This window comes from Capra hircus, chromosome 1 (assembly GCF_001704415.2).
Source record: "Capra hircus breed San Clemente chromosome 1, ASM170441v1, whole genome shotgun sequence".
NCBI classification, from domain to species: domain Eukaryota; kingdom Metazoa; phylum Chordata; class Mammalia; order Artiodactyla; family Bovidae; genus Capra; species Capra hircus.
This window is the reverse complement of record NC_030808.1, coordinates 138,038,809-138,060,306: the sequence shown is the minus strand read 5'-3', so window position 1 is coordinate 138,060,306 and position 21,498 is coordinate 138,038,809. Positions and strand designations below refer to the sequence as shown.

Sequence of the window (21,498 nt, the reverse complement as noted above, 5' to 3'; positions counted from 1 at the left end):
CTCCTTACTTTACTATTTTAACACATGGATCTGTCAACTACCACAAATCTTTAATAAAAAGAGATGAAGTATAAATGAAAACTTTAAGAGAGATGTGGATTCAGCTGGATTTAAAATTAAGAATGAGAAATGCAATGTGGACCCCAAAATACTGGTAGGTCTTCGTGTGATTTCCTGGTAACTAATGAATTTGTTATTAAAAGGTGATTAGTAAGTCTCTTGGGTGGCTATGTGAATCAAGTCTTGGAAGACACCTGAAGTTTAAAAAGTTAAAATTCTGTGTATCCTTAGGAATCTAGTCCAGAGGAAATCCAGTAGTTAAGTAAGGCCTGCTTATACTTACATTGGCCTAGAGCATGGCTCAGAGGTAAAGAATCTGCTTGCCAATGCAGGAGATACAAGAGACTCGGGTTTGATCTCTGGGTTGGGAATATCCTCTGGAACAGGAAATGGTAACCCACTCCAGTATCCTTGCCTGGAAAATTCCATAGACAGAGGAGCCTGGCAGGCTACAGGCCATGAAATTGCAAAGAGTCTGACATGACTGAACAACTGAACATGAGCATGATACTAACATTGTTAGGCTTAATTATCTGTCACAAGTAGCCACTAGTAAATATTTTCATTTGATACAATGAAGAGAAACCCAGGAGCTATTATCAACATTTTGAGTAATAGGTGGTTAATAAGTTTGTTGAATGCACACCCAGGTTGTTTCAAATCTCTTTTGGAAGGCATCAAGGAAAAATGATTACAAGACTTCCCTGGTGATTCAGTGCAGAGCCTTAACCACTGTATGCTGTGAGACACAGCCAAAAATGAAAGAGTTATAGTTGAATCATCAAGCTAAAAGATAACTATACCCCCAACACAAGTATAATATATAAGACCCATAATTTGTGATTTTATTATGTGTCAGGCCTTTAACTATAACATAAACATTTCTATAATTTAGATAAACATCTGAATTTTTCTGTTTTTGAGGCTCAAGAAATGGTTTTCTTTTTTCTTTAATCTAGATAAGTTATCTAGTCTCCATATGAGTTGACACCATTCCACAACCACCCTTTCACAAAGACAGACAAATCTTTAGCAGAAGTTAAATTTATAAACATTTATGATAATTTGAGAAATAGACAGTAAAAGAGAACCATGTGGTTATGTGGTATGTTTTAACTAAGGAAAAACCCCCATAATTCCTGGTTATGTTACTGTTCTGGCTCATCAGAATTCACAGCATATGTGGGGTTCTCTCATGTCCAATGAAGTCAAGCAAATGTAATAGAAGGTGCTCCAGGCTGACACACTTCTTCATCATACAAATCTTCTGGTAGCTCCTTTTCGTCCTCATCAGGGAAATATGTTGGAAATGGTAGATTTTTACAGAAATCCTTATATGCAGGCAGTATAGAATCTTTGATCTGGGAGGTGGGGGAAGCAAAGGTCTTATTAATAAGTTATTTAAAGATAGTCTGGTTTACTTATAATCCTAGAATATCTGTTTTCGCATTTTGTTTATTTTTGTTTTTAGTTTCTACATTTTCTAATGTGAATAATATAGCTGTTATACACTGAGTTCCTCATACTTTATATATGTATATGTATATTCCAATAAACTTAACTAATCCAATGACAGAAACATAGACTTCCTCAAGTTAATCAACTACCTCATGAGAATCCCATGGATAGAGGAGCCTGGTGGGCTACAGTCCATAGGATTGCACAGTTGGACACAACTGAAGTGACTGAGCACAAACCCACACAGATGCTATTAGAACCATCTTATGGAAAAAAACTGAACTGAACCAACTTTTTTGCCAACCCAATGTTATTATTATTCTATATTCTACCATAGGATTTTTTGAGCTCAGATTAAAGAAAATAAAATTTATCTAGTACTTTTGTTAGTCTTAATTCTAACAAATAACCCCAAATTCTAATATATAACCCCAAATAACAAGTTTTATTAAGGAAATTAGCATATATTTAACAAGTAGTGTTCTCTCTGAGAGCTAAACATAGAGTAGTATTTAACAAAAAACAATAATAATGCCAGAGTCTCTAAATTAGCTCTATTAACTAACCTTTATATTCGAAAAATATTCTAATTACATTTGTGAATTCATAAACTGAGGAATAACATAGATATTGAAATGATCTAAAATGTTATATTTTTGGAAAATATTATTAGATTCTTTAAAGCTTCTGACTCATTCCACAAACTCCATTCAGAGATAAATAAAAAAAATTACATGTTAATTATACACACAGATTAAAATAAGACATTTTGGCAATAAGAAATGAGTAATTTGGTTGACGTTAGTACACAGCTGCTAGGAATAGCAAAGTACAGAAAAACATTTATATTCATATCTCTCATTAAAATTGTTGGAAATTACCAGTCAGTTGCCTAAAAGGAAACACTTGTTTTAATTTTTTTCCAATTCTCTAATTCTGGGTTCAACTTTAACTTGGGAAAAAAAAAAAGATATTCTTACCAATTAAACTGTCTCAGAATTTATAAAAGAAAACCCAAGCAAATACCCAATAAAGAGAACAACAAAATTTTCTGTGGTAATTTACTGCAAGATATTGAGTATACCTCCCTTTGCCATATAGTAGGTCCTTATCGGTTATCTATTTGATATTTAGTAGTCTGCATCTGCTAATTCCAAAATACTAATTTATCCCACTCTTATTCTTTTCCCCTTTGGTAACCACAAGTTTGTGTTCTATGTTTGTGAGTCTATTTCTGTTTTTGTAAATAAGTTCATTTATATCTTTTTTTTAGATGCCACATATAAGTGACATATGATATTTCTCTTTGACTTAGTATGGTAATCTCTAGGTTCAACCATGTTGCAGCAAATGGCACTTTCTTTTTTATAGTTGAGTAATATTCCACCTTGGGCTTCCCAGGTGATGCAGTGGTAAAGAATCCTGTCAATGCAGGAGATACACACTTGATCCCAGGATTGGGAAGATCCCCTGGAGTAGGAAACGGCAACCCACTCCAGTATTCTTGCCAGGAAAACTCCATGGACAGAGGAGCCTGGTGGGTTATAGTCCATGGGGTTGCAAAGAGTTGGACATGACTGAGTTGAGTGCACGCACACACACACCCCCCCACAATTTTCCACTGTATAAATGTACCATGGATTCTTTATATCTCTTTCGATGTACATTTAGGTTGTTGCCATGTCTTGGCTACTGTAAATAGGATTGTGATGAACAATGGCAAGCATGTACCCCTTTGAATTATCATTTTCTCTGGTTATACATCCAGGAGTCAGACTGCTGGGCTATATGGTAACTCAGATTTTTAGTTTAAGGAATTTCCATACTGTTTCCTATAGTAGCTGCACCAATTTACATTCCCACCAACAGTGTAGAGGGTTCCCTTATCTCCATATCAACTCCAGCATTTATTACTGATAGACATTTTAATGATGGTCATTCTGACTGGTATGAGGTGACTTCCTCACTGTAGTTTTGATTTGCATTTCCCTACTAATTAGCGAGTTTTTTTTTTTTTTTCCCATATGCCTTTTAGCTATCTGTATGTCTTCTTTGGAGAAATGCCTGCTTAGATCTTTTGCCTGTTATTTGATTGGGTTGTTTGTTTTTTTGAAGTTGAGCTGTATGAGCTGTTTATATATTTTGGAAATTATTCTCTGTTGGTAGCGCCATTTGCAAATATTTTCTCCCATTCTCCAGGTTGTTTTTTCACTTTGTTTATGGTTTCCTTTGTTGTGAAAACCTTTAAATTTCATTAGGTTCCATTTGTTAATTTTTGTATTTCCATTACTCTATGAGATGGATCAAAAAAGATATTCCTGTGATTTATGTCAGAGTGTTCCGCCTGTTTTCCTGTAGAAGTTTATAGCATCCCATATTATTTTTAGACCTTTAATCCAATTCATTTCTGTAAATGGTGTTAGAGAATGTTCTAGTCTTGTACATGCAGATGTCCAATTTTACCGCACTACTTACTGAAAAGACTATTATTTCTCCATTGTATATTACTGCCTTTTTAATGTAGGTTAGCTGATCATAGGTGTGTGTCTTTATTTTGGGGTTTTCTATTCTATTTCGTTGATCTATATGTCTGTCTTTGTGCCAGTACCAAACTGTTTGGATTACTGTAACTTTGTAGTATAAAGTCAGGGAACCTGATTCCTTCAGCTCTGTACTTCTTTCTCAAGATTGAATTTGCCTATCCTGGATTTTGTGTTTCCATACAAAATTTAAAATTTCTTTTCTAGTTCTATGAAAAATGTCATTGTAAATTTCATAGGGAATACACTGAGTCTATAGATTGCCTTGGATAGTATGATCATTTTAATAATGTTGATACCTCCAATCCAAGAACATGGTATATCTTTTCATCTGTTTGTGTCTTCTTCAATTTTCTTCATCAGCATCTCAGTTTTCTGAGTATAGGTATTTTGCCTCCTTTAATAGGTTTGTTCCTAAGTATTTTATTCTTTTTGATGTGATGGTAAATGAGATTATTTCCATAATTTTATCATCTGATTTTTATTGTTAGTGTAAAGAAGTACAACAGACTTCTGTGTATTAATTTTGCATCCTGCAATTTTACCAAATTCATTGATGAGATCTAGTAGTTTTCTGATAGCATCTTCAGGATTTTCTATGTACAGTCTCATTTCATCTGTAAACAGTGATAATTTTATTACTTCTTTTGCAATCTGGATTCTTTTTCTTCTGATTGCTGTGGCCAGAAATTCCAAAACTATGTTGAATAGAAGTGGCAAGAGTGGGTACTTGTCTTCTGCCTGATCTTAGAGGAAATGCTTTCAGCTTTTTGCTATTGATTATGATGCTAGCTGTGGGTTTGTCATATATGGCCTTTATTATGTTGAGGCAGGTTCCCTCAATGGCTGCTTTCTGGAGAGTTTTACCGTAAATGGATGTTGAATTTTATCAAAAGCTTTTCCTGCATGTATTAAGATGACCATATTGTTTTTATTCTTCAACTTGTTAATGTGCTGTATGATATTAATTGATTTGCAGATACTGAAAAATCATTACATCCTTGGGATAAATCCCAATTGATTGTGATGTATGATCCTTTTAATGTATTTTTGGATTCAGCTGGCTAGATTTTTTTTTAAAATTTTATTGGGGAGTTTTGCATCTATTATCATCAGTGATATTGGCCTGTAATTTTCTTTTTTTGTAATTATCTTTGATTTTGGTATCAGGGTGATGGTGAATGTGTGCTAAGTTGCTTCACTCGTATCTGACTCTGTGTGACCCTATGGACTTGTAGCCTCCCAGGTTCCTCTGTCTATGGAATTCTCCAGTCAAGAATACTGGAGTGGGTTGCCATGCCCTTCTCCAGGGGATCTTCCCAACCCAGGGACTGAACCTGCATCTCATATCTCCTGCATTGGCAGGTGGGTTCTTTACCGCTAGCACCACCTGGGAAGCTCAGGGTGATGGTAGCTTCATAGAATGAGTTCAGAAATGCTCATTCCTCTGTAATTTTCTGAAACTGCTTCAGAAGGATAGGTGTTAACTCTTCTTTAAATGTTTGATACAGTTTTTCTGTGTAGTTATCTGGTCCTGGACTTTTGTTTGTTCAGTTTTAAAATTACTGCTTCAATTTCAGTACTGGTAATTGGTCTGTTCATATTTTCTGTTTCTTCCTTGCTTAGTCTTGGGAGGCTGCACCTTCTTAAGAATTTGTCCATTTCTTCCAGGTTGTCCATTTTATGGTTATATACTTGCTTGTGGTGGTGGTTTAGTCACTAAGTCATGTCCAACTCTTGAGACCCCATGGACACACACCAGGCTCCCTGTCCATGGGATTCTCCAGGCAAGAATACTTGAGTGGGTTGCCATTTCCTTCTGTAATGCTTGTAGCAGCCTCTTATGATCTTTTGTATTTCTGTGGTATAGGCTTTAATTTCTGCTTTATCATTTCTGATTTGGATCCTCTCCTTTCTCTTCCCATCATGAATCTAGCTAAAAGTTTATCAACTTTGTTTATCTTTTTAAAGAATCAGCTTTTAGTTTCATTGATCTTTTCTACATTTTTTTGGTTTGTTTTTAGTGTCTATTTATTTCTGCTCTGATCTTCATGATTTCTTATTTTCTACTAACTTTGGATTTCAATTGTTTTTCTTTCTCTAGTTGCTTTAGGTATAAGGCTATGTTGATATTTTTCTTATTTCCTAAGGCAAGTTTGTACTGCTATAGACTTTCTTCTTAGAACTGCTTTTGTTCAATAGATTTTTAATCATCATTATTTCATTTTCATTTTTCTCTAGGTATTTTTTTATTTCTTCAGTGATCCATTGGTTGTTTAGTAGCATATTATTTAGCTTTCACATGTTTATGTTTTTGATTTTTTTCTTGTGGTTGTTTTCTTTTTCATTGTCTGCACCAAACAGCTTGTGGTATATCAGTTCCATGGCCAAAGAATGAATCCACGTCCTTAGCAGAGAAAGTGCTGAGTCCTAACCACTGGATCACTAGGGAATTCCCTGGTTGCTTTCTAATCTCATAGCATTGTGATCAGAAAAGATGCCTGATGCAATTTCAGTTTTCTTAAATTTACCAAGGCTTGCTTTGTAACCCAACACATGACCAAACCTGAAGAATGGTACACATGCCCTTGAAATGTATATTTCCATCTGGTCTAATGTGTCATTTAAGGCCTGTGTTTCCTTAGTGATTTTTCTGTCTGGATGATCTGTCCATTGATGTAAGTGGGGCATTAAAATTCCCTACTAGTATTACTGTCAATTTCCACTTTTATGTCTATTAATATCTGTCTTACTTGTTGCGATGCTCCTATGTTGGGTGTGTATATACTCACAATTGTTACATCTTCTTTCCTTGATCATTATGTAATTTCCTTGTCTCTTTCAACATTTATTTTTAAAAGTGGTCTGATATGAATATTGCTACTCCACCTTTCTTTTAATTTCCATTTGCATGGAATGTCTTTTTCCATCCTACTGCTTTCAGTTTGTACGTCTCTAGAACTGAAGTGTGTCTCCTCTAGACAACACATATACAGGTCTAGTTTCTGTATCCATTTAGCCAGTCTATGCCTTCTGATTAGAGCAATTAATCCCCTTTCAGTTCAATTCAGTCGCTCAGTTGTGTCCAACTCTTTGTGACCCCGTGGAGGATAGCACGCCAGGCATCCCTGTCCATCACCAGCTCCTGGGGCTTACTCAAACTCATGTCCATTGAGTCGGTGATGACATCCAACCATTTCATCCTCTGTCATCCCCTTCTCCTCCCACCTTCAATCTTTCCCAGCATCAGGGTCTCTTCACATCAGGTGGCCAAAGAGTTGGAGTTTCAGCTTCAACATCAGTCTTTCCAATGAATATTCAGGACTGATTTTCTTTTGGATGGACTGGTTGGATCTCCTTGCAGTCCAAGGGACTCTCAAGAGTCTTCTCCAACACCACAGTTCAAAAGCATCAGTTCTTCAGCACTCAACCTTCTTTACGGTCCAACTCTCACATCTATACATGACCATTGGAAAAACCATTGCTTTGACTAGACAGACCTTTGTTGGCAAAGTAACGTCTCTGCTTTTTAATATGCTCTCTAGGTTGGTCATAGCTTTTCTTCCAAGGAGCAAGTGTCTCTTAATTTCATGGCTGCAGTCACCACATGCAGTGATTTTGAAGCCCCCCAAAATAGTCTGTCACTGTTTCCCTTGGTTCCCATCTATTTCCCATGAAGTGATGGGACCAGATGCCATGATCTTAGTTTTCTGAATGTTGAGTTTTAAGCACAACTCTTTCACTCTCCTCTTTCACTTTCATCAAGAGGCTCTTTAGTTCTTTATTTTTTGCTATAAGTGTGGTGTCATCTGCATATCTGAGGTTATTGATATTTCTCCCAGCAATCCTGATTCCAGCTTGTGCTTCATCCAGTCCAGCATTTCTCATGATGTACTCTTGCATTTAAGGTAATTATCAATATATGTTCTTATTGTCATTTTGTTAACTGTTGTGGACTTCTGTGGGTCTCCCTCCACCCCCACCACTTTCTTTTGTTCTCTGATCTTGTGATTTGATGATTACCTTTAGTGTTGTTTGGGTTCCTTTTACTTTTGTGTATGTGTTAGTCACTTAGTTGTGTCCAACTCTTTTGCAGCTCCATGTACTGTAGCCTGCCAGGCTCCTCTGTCCATGGAACTGTCCAGACAAGAATACTGGAGTGGGTTGCCATTTCCTCCTCCAGGGGATTTTCCTGACCCAGAGATTAAACCCAGGTCTCCTGCAATGCAGGCAGATTCTTACCATCTGAGTTATGAGTAGTTCTACAGCTCAGATGGTAAAGCTATTTGTGTATATATATATAGATTATGTATTTTTGGTTTGTGATTGCCATGAGGTTTTGGTACATCAGCTATATACATATGATTAAGTTGCTGATTTTGTAATTTCAATTGCATTTTATATACCCCACATTAGTACTATTCTCCCATCATGATTACTTTTTTGATATCATATTTTACATCTAATTATTTTATGTATCCCTTAACTGTATATTGTGGATACAGATGATTTTACTACTTTTGTCTTTTAACCTCCCTACTAGTTTTCGTGGATGATTTCCTACCTTTATTGTATGTCTGCTCACTGTTTATCAGTGAGCTTTTCCACTTCATAATTTTCTTGTTTCTAGTTGCGGCCTTTTCTTTTCTGCTTAGAGAACTTCCTTTCAGTTCAGTTCAGTTGCTCAGTCGTGTTGACTCTTTGCGACCCCACACCAGGCCTCCCTGTCCATCACCATCTCCTGGAGTTCACTCAAACTCACGTCCATTGAGTTGGTGATGCCATCCAGCCATCTCATCCCGTCGTCCCCTTTTCCTCCTGCCCCCAATCCCTCCCAGCATCAGTCTTTTCCAATGAGTCAACTCTTTGCATGAGGTGGCAAAAGTACTAGAGTTTCAGCTTTAGCATCATTCCTTCCAAAGAACACCCAGGGCTGATCTCCTTTAGAATGAACTGGTTGGATCTCCTTGCAGTCCAAGAAACTCTCAAGAGTCTTCAGTATCTGCTATAAAGCTGGTTTGGTGATGCTGAAATCTTTATCTTTTGCTTGTCTGTAAAGCTTCTGAGTTCTCCATCAAATCTGAATCAGAGTCTTGCTGGGTATCCTTGTTTGTAGATTTTTTCATCACTAAATGTATCATGCCATTCTTTTCTGGCCTGCAGAATTTCTGTTCAAAAATCAGCAGACAGTCTTATGGGAGTTCACTTGTATGTTCTAGTTTTTCCCTGTAGCTGTTAATATTTTCTCTATTTATTGTCAATTTGATTCTTATGTGTACTGGTGTGTCCCTCTTTGGGTTAGTCCTATATGAGACTTTCTTCACTTCCTGGACTTGGGTAATTGTTTCCTTTCCCAGGTTATGGAAATTTTCAGGTATTTGAGGCTACCTCTTCAAATATTTTCTCATGCCCTATCTTCTATGATCCCTATGATAAGAATGTTAGTGTGCCTGATGTTGGCCCAAAGGTCTCTTCAACTGTCCTCATTATTCATCTCTGTTTGCTTGTTTTCTGACTGTTAAAAACTTCTAACTACTTGCTCTGCATATCCATTCTTTTTCTAAGTTCTTGGATAATCTTTTAATCATTACTTTGAACTCCTTGAATACAATGCCTAAACTTCACTTCACTTAGTTGTTCTTCTGGGGTTTTATCTTGTTCCTCCATCTCAAACATACTCTTCTGTTGCCTCATTCTGTTTAAATTTCTACTTGTATTTCTTTGTATGTGGTAGGTTAGTTAGGTTTCTCAATCTTGGAGAAGTGGCCCTCTATATGGGATGTCTTGTGTATCCCAGCAGTACACTCCTAGCTCATCATCAAAGGCTCAGGGATCAGTTGATCCCAACAGATTGTCTGATCAGTTTGCAGGCTCAGTTCCACAGGCTGTGTGATTTAGTTTTCTTGTTTCTGTATCTGTCCCCTGCTGGATGGGGCTGCTCTATAAGCTTGTGCAGGCTTCTTGAAGGGAGAGGGGTTGGTGACTGCTCACTGATGGGTAGGACTGGTTCTTGGCCCTCTGGTGGGTAGGCTTGTGTCAAGAGGTGTGTCAAAGGTGGCTATGGGCTCAGGAAGTCTTTAGGCAGCCTGTCTGTTGATGGATGCAGCTGTGTCTTTGCCCACTTGGTTGCTTGGCCTCCAGGTGTCCTAGCACTGGAGCCTACAGGCTGTTGGGTAGGGCCAGGTCTTTGTACTAATGACCCAAGCAAGACATCAGCCTCCAATGAGAGTTCATGATGAATACTCCCTAATATATCTGCCACTGGTTTTTACATCCCCAGGTTGAACCACAGCTGCTTGACAACTTCCAGTTAATTTTCCAAGACCACCAGGTAGGTCTGACCCAGGCTCCTATGAAATTACTGCTTTTGCCATGGTTCCAGGTGCACATGAGATTTTGCATGTTCCCTTCAACAGTAAGGTCTCTGCTTCCCCCAGTCCTATGGAGCTCCTGCTATCAAGCTCTGCTGGCCTTCAAAGCCAAATGCTCTGGGAGCTCCTCTTTCTGATGTTAGGCCTGGGGAGGTTCAGAACTCACTCCTGTGGAAGAACTTCTGTGATATACTCATTCTCCAGTTTGTGGGTAGCCAGGTGGTAAAGGATTTGATTATATCACAAGTGCACTCTCTACCATCTCATTGTGGTTTCTTCTTTATATCACTGGATGTAAAGTATCTTTTTTGGGAGGTTCCAGTCTTTGTTTTTAAATTGATGGTTGGTCAGCAGTTAACTGTGATTTTGGTATGCTCATAAGAGGTGAACTCAAGGTCCCTCTACTCCACTATCTTTTGCCAAAGTTGCTGGTACATGTTTTTGTGTACTGAATCTTACCACTGGCTTTATTATTTCCCTGCCTTCAGGACTCTCTCTTTCATTCTTTTATATTTACGTATATTGGCAAACCAGTTCAATTCCTTTTTACACACACACACGAAACAGGCAAAACTGAAAATAAACTCACATTATAAATCAGGATATAGGGACAAGCACACATGCATAGTAAGTATATTATGTTGTAGAAAACAGTTCTTTAGGCTCTCTTAATACATTTAGTGAATTCCAACAACAAAAACTTACATTGATTAAACAGGTTTTATTATCCCTAAGACACTTACCAACTTTAGAATGAAAAAAAAATTTATTGGCAGCCTAGTACTCTGTATTCTGATGGAGCCAAAAGCTCCTGTGGAGTGAGTGAATTAATGAGGCTGCCCATCCAGCAAAAAGAGCCTAGACCCCCAAGGACAAGCGGCTTATCCACCTGCTATGGAATCACTGGGAAGAATGGACAAAGTGGGGTGAATATTTTCAGAAGATTTACCAAACTTTTGACATTTAAAGCACAAGCTCACAAAATACTCCCCTAAACCCACACTTTGATATTTGGGATGGACATTTAAGGTTATAAAAGACAGTTAAAGGATACTATATTTCAAAGACTTTTTTCAAGATGAGTTCTTTTATCAAAATCTGTTTGTTGGAAATATATTCACTAGTGTGTTAACACTTCAAAGTGGCCAGACATTTCTCTGATGGTACAGTTTCTCAAAATGTATTTTGGAATTGCCTTCAGTGTACTTTCTGAACATCTTCAGTGATAGCAAGCCATCAGTCATTAAGTGAATTGAGTTTTTGGAGGCAATCTTTGTTGAAGTGGATGGAAAATCTAAATAGTAAGTGTTGTTGATTGTAAATTGTCTATAACAACCAGATCTGAACCCTGTACATGTGGTATTTCAAGGTAGTTGACCTATTCATCCCTGTTGGTGTCAAGGACAATAGTGGGGTAAACCTGAGCAGTTCTTAGCTGGAAGCTAGCCTAGAACTGTATACAGCGAATGGAGAGAAAAGGAGGATTTGGCAATGTTTAAAATTCCGTTTGCTATCCAGTATAATTTATTATGAAAAATGGTTATTTTCCTTTTTTCTCTTTTATTAGGTTGTGATTTAAAATGACATAACAAAATCTGGAGATAGGAATACATTGAATTCTGAGGCCAAAATGTTAGGAGAAGCAGAGTGACAATCTGCTGTACCAGTATGACTTGGGTAACCTGGAGCTTGGGAACACCTAAACCTAAAAACCTGAAAACCAAAACCAAAACAAAACAAAAAACAAAAACAAAAGCAAAAACCTGCCCAAATCTTGCAATAATTAATCAAATGCATTTTTTTTCTTAAAAAAAAAAAAAAGAGAATTCAATCAAAGAAGTGAAGAGTTCCAGAAAAGTGAAAGTGTTAGTCACTTAGTTGTGCCCAACTCTTTGTGACCGTATGGACTGCAGCCTGCCGGGCTCCTCTGTCCATGGGATTCTCTAGGCAAGAATACTGGAGTGGGTTGCCATGCCCTCCTCCAGGGATCTTTCCAACCCAGGGATTGAACCCAGGGCGCCTGCATTGCAGGTGGATTCTTTACCATCTGAGCCACCAGGGAAGCCAGAAAGTGAATTTTAATTACTGTAAGACTGAAACAAATTCGGTACCTTATGCTAGTAATGCAACCATCTTGACCTGACTGGAAAAAATCTAGGATTTAAGTTTCAACCTATTTTGTTGTTCTTGTTAGAAAATTAATGAAGAGCCTATTTCTGGGAACTGCTGATACACTTCTACTACAAGTTCATTTTTCAGAATGGACAATTCAAAATTCAAAAGTGATCTCTCATTTTGTATTATGTTGACTTAAATCCCAGGCTGAATATTTATTTTGTTTTTATTTGATGGGAAAAAAAGTCTCTAAGAGCTTAAGAATTTTTTTCAAGTGTATCTTGTACAACATGTTTTCTTCTCTTCATGTTTGAACACAAAAATACATTTTCAAGGAAAAGACAGAGCAATGCTAGTAATAATAATAAATCTCTCAAAATGTCCACTTCAAACCACCTTTCTTGTTGACTCTCATTTAACTTTTACCTCACATAATTCCAGTTCCCATGTCAAAGTACTCTTTAAAAATGAAAAAGTTTTTGGAAGGATGGAGATATATTGGTATTTTTAATAAGTAGTTTTGCTAATAACCTTTTTATATTTCTAAAGAGCCTCTTACTAGACCTACCCTTTGTATAGGCTTATGGTTTTAGAGACATAACCTATAGGTTATTTTATGCAATTTTCTCACTCAGGTGCTACTACATAAGTAGAAAAATTAGCAAAGAACACGTGGGGAAACAGCTACTTATTTTCAAGTCACATATGGGTGAGAAGAGAACTCATGGCACACATCCGTATCTCTGAACAAGAGAAAATAAAGACTGTTACACATACCTTTACTAAGCAATTTCTGTGTCCAGGTACAGAACCATTGACATAGATTATATTGTGCTTTGTGTTTATTCGCCACACCTAAAGTAGAAATAAAATCAAACTTTAAGAGTTGAAAGTATGAGAATACACTTACATTAATACAAACAAAAGCTGAGGCTATAAGTAGCCTGGAGTCATAATCATGTTAGCAACTCAAAATATTGAATGAGAATAAAAAATTCAAATCCTATGGATGACTTGTGTTGTAATACCACAACACATGTCTCATGTTAAGTGGTAGAGAACTCTCATTTTAAGTATAAATGTGACTGAACAATCAAGACTACTAGGATATCTCAATATTCTGCTGGCACCATTAAGAGTAACAAGTGGAAATTCAAGTTTATTTTTAGTTAATATGAGCTTGCAACTAGAAACTGGGAAGCCATCATCTCTCTGGGTCTGATTTTTTTAAAAAGTGTGCTAAGCAGATGGCCTTCAAACAGATCTTTACGTGGGGAAAACATTTACACAAGTGAGAATAGTCAAGAAATAGTACTGAGAAAGGGTTTGGGGGAAAATCCAGTTTGATCCACACCTCATGGGTAAATGTTAAATACTAGGGAAACCGAAATCTCTCCTGTCCTACATATGCATACATGAAAAGAAAATACACACAGTAGATACAAATAGATGTCTGTGTAAAGAGGAGAGTGAAAAAGTTGACTTAAAACTCAACATTCAGAAAATGAAGATCATGGCATCCAGTCCCATCACTTCATGGCAAATAGATGGGGAAACAATGGAAATAGTGAGAGACTATTTCCCTGGGCTCCAAAATCACTGCAGATGGTGACTGCAGCCATGAAATTAAAGGATGCTTGCTCCTTGGAAGAAAAGCTATGACCAACCTAGACAGCATATTAAAAAGCAGATTTGTCAACAAAGGTCCATCTAGTCAAAGCTACAGTTTTTCTAGTAGTCATGTATGGATGTGAGAGTTGGACTATAAAGAAAGCTGAGTGCTGAAGAATTGATGCTTTTGAACTGTGGTGTTGGAGAAAACCCTTGAGAGTCCCTTGGACTGCAAGGAGATCATATCAGTCAATCTTACAGGAAATCAGTCCTGAATAATTCATTGGAAGGACTGATGCTGAAGCTGAAACTCCAATATTTTGGCCACCTGATGTGAAGAACTCACTCACTGGAAAAGACCTTGATGTTGGGAAAGACTGAAGGTGGGAAGAGAAGGGGATGACAGAGGATGAGATGGTTGGATGGCATCACCAACTTGACAGACATAAGTCTGAGTAAGCTCTGGGATTTGGTGATGGACAGGGAAGCCTGGCATGCTGCAGTTCATGGGGTCACAAAGAGTTGGACACGACTGAGTGACTGAACTGAACTGGCACATATAAAAGTAATAGAAGAGGAAAAATAATCTTAGATTTAGTTATATAAAATTAAAAAAACTTCTGCTGGTTAAAATTTATAAGTAACATATATCTAGAATAAGAATGAAGGAATGTGCACCAAAATGTTACCAATGATTATCTTTGGAGGTGGTTCTTTTGAATGGCTTATTTTCGTCTTTGTACTTTCTATGTGTTTCATACATATACACAGATTAGTTGTTTTAATAAAAATATAATTATATGGCACCTATTATCTACAACTCATTTTCACTTAGATATTACATATATTCCTCAAGTTCAAACAGTGAATTTAACTTCCCCTTTTAAAATATAGAATTATTTTACAATAATGGATGTATAGCACAATGCTTTTTGAGTACTTTTTTTTCCTATTTTGATTGTCTCTATTGTCTCCCTCTCTTCTTTTCCTCACCCACATCCACCCACACATTTGACATTTAATAAAAAATAATCTGGTATATAACCATCTACTCTGTGTTTACATGGCGTGACAACATGTATGTATTTATTTTTTCACATAACACCTTGTGGCAATGACGACCCTGTATGCAAGATAGGAAAAAAGACACAGATGTGTATAACGGACTTTTGGACTCAGAGGGAGAGGGAGAGGGTGGGATGATTTGGGAGAATGGGAATTCTAACATGTATACCGTCATGTAAGAATTGAATCGCCAGTCCATGTCTGACGTAGGGTGCAGTAGGCTTGGGGCTGGTGCATGGGGATGACCCAGAGAGATGTTGTGGGGAGGGAGGTGGGAGGGGGTTTCATGTTTGGGAACGCATGTAAGAATTAAAGATTTTAAAATTTAAAAAATAAAAAAAATTTAAAAATTAAAAAAAAAAAAAAAACACCTTGTGGAAATCTTCCAGGTCAAATAATAGATAATTAACTTTTTCTTTTTAATGAGTACATTTTCCAAGGCTTGGACGTTAAATGAATACATATGATAGCAACTCCAACGCATGCACACACACATGCACACACACAGAGCTCATACAGCCCCACCCCTCAGTAACTGTAAAACCATACACTGGCACATGTTAAATACGCAAACTGTTGCATTTGCATTTAGGCACTAATTTATTCCTAAAAATAGTTGCTCCAGAAACTTACTTTTAGTCCAAATGCTGTCCTATCCACATTCCCCAACTGTCCAGGCATTTTAGTTCCAGGCCAGACTCTGGCAACATCCTAAAGGAGAGAACCCAAATTAGCACTTTTCAAGTAGTGCTTCTCAATTTCCAACAGTACCAATCAAACCAAAATGCAAATGAGAAGTAAGTCATAAAAATATTCCACACCCTCCCATTTTGCTAGGCCCCAGTAAAAAACTAAACATGGATTTAGTCACATTTACCCCTAGAAAATTCCCTTTCTAAATTAGATTAGAACAATAAAAACACAGACCGAGAACATCTTTAGGAGAAAACTTCAGTAACAAGAGAGAGCAGCAAACGAGGTGTTAAGAAGGAAATACAAACACATCTCACTATCATTCAAAGAAAAAATGTGGACTGTCTAGCCTGTTTTCACAAATCTTCTGTAATAACTGACTTGAATTCCATCTATCCACTGCAGCTGGAATGGTCCTACTCTCCCACCCCTGCTTTTAACGTTACTATCTTTCTGCAGAGTGACTGAAGAACAGACTCAGTTATCTCCAAACAGTGAGAAACTTGGCTTCCATTATCAATATATTTATTCATCTGGTCAATCCTACAGTTCACAGAAAATTATCTCAGAATGGCTAATTAACACTACTTCAAAAAACATAATTAGAACTCAATACTTGCACACAGAACATTTTAAATTTAGATTCTGGGTATACAGCCAACAACTGTGTTCACAAGTTACTTGAGTTAGTCCACTCCAGTCCTCCACTTTAGTGAGGGTCTGTTACTCATCTGAAATAGGTTCATTTTCTAATCATATTCCATTATGGATCCCTTCACCCCTGTTTTTATTTTACTTTGAATATATAAAACATTAACATGGTTCCAAAGTAAAAAGTGTAATAAAAAAGTATATCTTCAGTGTCACTCTTGCCACTACTGAGCTCTTCAACTCTAACTCATCCTTAGTAGGCAATCAATCTTATTAGTTTCTGGTTTTTCATCCTTCTTTTTGCAAAAATAAGCAGGTAATGTGTGTATTTGTTATATCCTGGAAATCATGTCATTGTTTCACAATGACCTTGCTGTTTGTTTTTCAGCTGCACAGTATTCCACTATACCTGGGAGTTTGGATGAGTTCATCCTAACTCCCAGGTATGGACATTTATGCTTATAAATTACAAATAATGTTAACAATGACTAATTTGGTACAAATGCATCTTTATATTTTGGGGAGAATATCTTTTGGGTAAATTCTAAGAAGTAGGATTGCTGTGTCAAAAGCAAAATACATGGGTAGTTTGTTAGATATCACATTTCCCCCCATAAAGAATACACTCTTTTATATTTCCATCAGCAATGGATAAGAGAACATCCTTGCCAAGAGAGTGGAAAAAATTAAACAGCTTGACAGCACAATCTGCTAGGTGAGAAATTAACTCGAGTGTTTTTAAACTGTATCTCTCTTATAAGAAGTAGAATACATTATCAAGCTTTAGAATTGACCTTGCATCCTCTGATGCTCCAAAGAGTAACATTCCCCCAGGTTCTTTAGGCTATACCTTAGGGAGAGGTGTCCACTAGGCCTGAATTAGCAGTAGAAAACTCCTTCTCTCCTTCCTATGCCCCTATTGTCTATTTCTCATTTCTTCCTCTACTACTTTCCCCTTTATCATTATATCGTCCTTGACAGCTTTTACCAATGGTCTCTTTTAAGGCAGAAACAAATCTGTTAAGGAACCAGTGAGGCCAGATGGAAGGGCACTCTGATCCCTGATCACTTTAGCGGACTTCAGAGTATAGCATGGGAGGCAGTGATGGGAAAGAAAGTAGGCAGACAGTACTGAGAACATTGGCTGTAAGTACATAGGATATAACCAGATAATTCACGTCTGGCTTTGAAAAGTAAAAAAGGCCAGAACCCATAGAAGTGTGACTTTTACTAAGAGCCATCTCAAATAAGATTCAAATTATGTGACTTGATCCCAAAGACAGACCAAAGCACCATATGCACAAAATCTGAATCTTCACCACTAAAAACAGGACCACTAACTTATACTTACACCAGTTGAAATAGCTCCAGGCCTCCTGTGGGTTTTTGTTTGACCATGAGTAGCTGGCTGGCCTTTAAATCCCCATCGTTTCATGACACCTTGAAAACCTTTACCAATACTGAGCAAGATAAATCGGTTACAATTTACATAATGAAGAGAGGTAAAATATCCCCAACTGCATACTTTGATAGTATTTTAGAGTTTAAGCAAAGTTCCTCATCTAAATAACTAGAAAAGGCCATATAAGCAAAATTACAAATGAACATGCCTTTATCTTTCTCCTGATTGCACCATTTCCTGGAGTCTCATTCTATATAAAGATTGTAAGACAACATTAAGTTAAACAGAAGTTCTATCATCCTAATCCTATGTAACAACACAGTAAAAGTGGGACATTTTAGAGGTTCAAGGTACTTGCAAGAGATGCAGCAGGCAACCATTAAGATCCCCACCTCCTATAAAGCAACTGTACTCCAATAAAAATTCAAAAAGCAAAACAAACAAACAAAATCCCCTACCTCCCAGTATGCATGCCCCTGTATGATCAATCACCTCCCCTTGAGTCTGTGTAGACCAGCAACTCAGCTCTAAGCAATAAACTATGACAGAAGTGATAAACATTACCTCTGACTCTACATTACAAAGAGACTGGCTTCATCTCTGTGCTCTCGGCTCTGAAAGAAGCCAGGTGCCACAACATAAACTATCCTATTGAGAGTCAGGCAGCAAAGACCTCTGTAGCCAACAACTGTGGGCCTGATGCTCACCAGTAGCCACATTAATGAGCTTGGTAGGCAACTAACCCCAAGTTGAACTTGGAGATGACTGCAGTCTTGAGTGATGCGTCGGCTGCAGCTTCGTGAGAGACCCTGAGCCAGAGGCACCCAGCTAAGCTGTACTAGGAGTCATGATCACAGAAACAGTGAGGTAATAAATACTTATTGTTTCAGGCTACTGTGTTTTAAAACTCTAGGCAGGAATATACAATAGAACATGAAATAAAATATTAATAATGCCCTAAATGCTCAGCAAGATGAGAAGCTGGATCTTGGTTTCAAAGTCTGAATCAGAAGCCAATGGAGAAATAAAATCAGACATTAACAATTTCTTAAAAGTCTAATATTTCAATTTTTAAACAAAACTATTCTATTTTCAAATTCTGCTAACTAGAGAAACATCATGAAATGTAGACAGAAACTAATACTAAGGTTCAAACAGTATTAAAGTTTGTCTCTGATTGTCAAATATATGAGGACGATTGGTACAAAGAAATGCCTAGAATGAGTTTTAAGACTCTATCAGGCATATTTTATAGATCCTTAAGATAAAAACAATTTCTCTATCTTTCATTAGATATTAATATGTCAACATTTTTTTAATGTTATGTTCCCTTAATTTAACAAAGCTATCACTAAATAAATAATCATCAGAGAGTAATGGATTGAAGTAAATAAGCCCACCAGACTAAGATGACTTGTTTTAGACAAATCAAGATGTTAGCAACATAAAAACAATATGAATATGTATAGGATATAACAGCTGAATATTATCAAATCACAGGTCAAAGCTATTTGTATATGAATAATTTAAATGTAGCTTTTTTTCACATTAATCAACTAACACAGCACTTATGGTATACGCTGACCAGCATACCTTGCTTAATTGTGCTCCACAAATGCTGTGGATTTTACAGTTTGAAAGGTTTGTGGCAACCTTGTGTGATCAGATGACGGTTTCTTTTTAAGCCAGAAGTATGTTCAAACTGTGGAAAATTCTGAAAGAGATGGGAATACCAGACCACCTAACCTGCCTCTTGAGAAATCTGTATGCAGGTCAGGAAGCAACTGGACATGGAACAACAGACTGGTTCCAAATAGGAAAAGGAGTACGTCAAGGCTGTATATTGTCACCCTGCTTATTTAACTTATATGCAGAGTATATCATGTGAAACGCTGGACTGGAAGAAACACAAGCTAGAATCAAGATTGCCGGGAGAAATATCAATAACCTCAGATATGCAGATGACACCACCCTTATGGCAGAAAGTGAAGAGGAACTAAAAAGCCTCTTGATGAAAGTGAAAGAGGAGAGTGAAAAAGTTGGCTTAAAGCTCAACATTCAGAAAACGGAGATCATGGCATCTGGTCCCATCACTTCATGGGAAATAGATGGGGAAACAGTGGAAACAGTGTCAGACTTTATTTTGGGGGGCTCCAAAATCACTGCAGATGGTGACTGCAGTCATGAAATTAAAAGACGCTTACTCCTTGGAAGAAAAGTTATGACCAACCTAGATAGTATATTCAAAAGCAGAGACATTACTTTGCCAACTAAGGTCCATCTAGTCAAGGCTATGGTCTTTCCTGCTGTCATGTATGGATGTGAGAGGTGGACTATGAAGAAGGCTGAGTGCCAAAGAATTGATGCGTTTGAACAGTGGTTTTGGAGAAGACTCCTGAAAGTCCCTTGGACTGCAAGGAGATCCAACCCGTCCATTCTGAAGGAGATCAACCCTGGGATTTCTTTGGAAGGAATGATGTTAAAGCTGAAGCTCCAGTACTTTGGCCACCTCATGCGAAGAGTTGACTCATTGGAAAAGACTCTGATGCTGGGAGGGATTGGGGGCAGGAGGAGAAGGGGACGACCGAGGATGAGATGGCTGGATGGCATCACGGACTCGATGGACGTGAGTCTGAGTGAATTCCGGGAGATGGTGATGGGCAGGGAGGCCTGGCGTGCTGTGATTCATGGGGTCACAAAGAGTCGGACATGACTGAGCGACTGAACTGAACTGATGTTTAAATTAAGGGACATAAATTGTTTTTTAGACATAATGCTATTGCACACTTAACAGACTATACTACAGTGTAAACATAACTTCTACATGCACTAGGAAATGAAAAATTTGTTTGACTTGCTTTACCACAGTGGTCTGGAACTGAACTGTAACATATCTAAGGCGTGCCTGTACATAATTCTTTTTGGCCTCAAGAACTCAAAATAATGCTTATCCTTGATCAAAGAGGTAAAGTAGAAATTTAATGAATTTTAATATTCACTGAAAAGTCACCATAAACTTTGCAAAATTAGCATCTAGGAAGTAAGTAATAAAATATTTCACTGCAGTTTTGCCTCAGAAACTTAACACTGAATTTTAGAATGTGTTTGAAAAATAAATGCTTTGCAATTTAAAAATAGAAAAGTACCTAAAAAGTCATCTGAACTTATGATACTGTTCAGCAAATAAAACTTTAAAGAAAAAAAGGGAAGGGAGTGGCATTGCCACATCTAAAGTGAGCATGGTTTCAAAATACTAACAGTGGTCCTTCTTGGTAGAAAGTTTGTTGGTACCTTCTGAGTTCTCAAACTGATTCAGCTCCCGCTTACAGAGAGAGCATGCAACTGTGGACTTGTAAAAAAAAAAAAAAAAACAAAAACATTCTGGGTAAATTTCAGAAGATAATTTAGCTCATTTTACCAGCAGATGATTACAAAATCAAAGTGGTATCCTGAAAGTGTTAATTACTGTCAGCTAATTACAGACTGTTTTTCAATCTAGTTCTAGAACACATCATGTTGTTATACTGCGTAC

The 21,498-nt window shown here is 37.2% G+C and overlaps 1 protein-coding gene across 1 annotated transcript in view; it reads right to left on the bottom strand.

The window, feature by feature from the left end:
- MRPL3 (mitochondrial ribosomal protein L3) overlaps positions 878-21,498 on the bottom strand; it is a 57,155-nt gene continuing 36,534 nt past the window's right edge. The window contains exons 7-10 of the mRNA XM_018051369.1: positions 17,916-18,024; positions 15,854-15,931; positions 13,322-13,399; positions 878-1,421 (exon numbers count right to left, since the gene is read on the bottom strand). Of these exons, the coding sequence (XP_017906858.1) occupies positions 1,269-1,421; positions 13,322-13,399; positions 15,854-15,931; positions 17,916-18,024 (418 nt within the window). The 3' untranslated portion in view covers positions 878-1,268. The remainder of the gene's footprint in view (positions 1,422-13,321; positions 13,400-15,853; positions 15,932-17,915; positions 18,025-21,498) is intronic.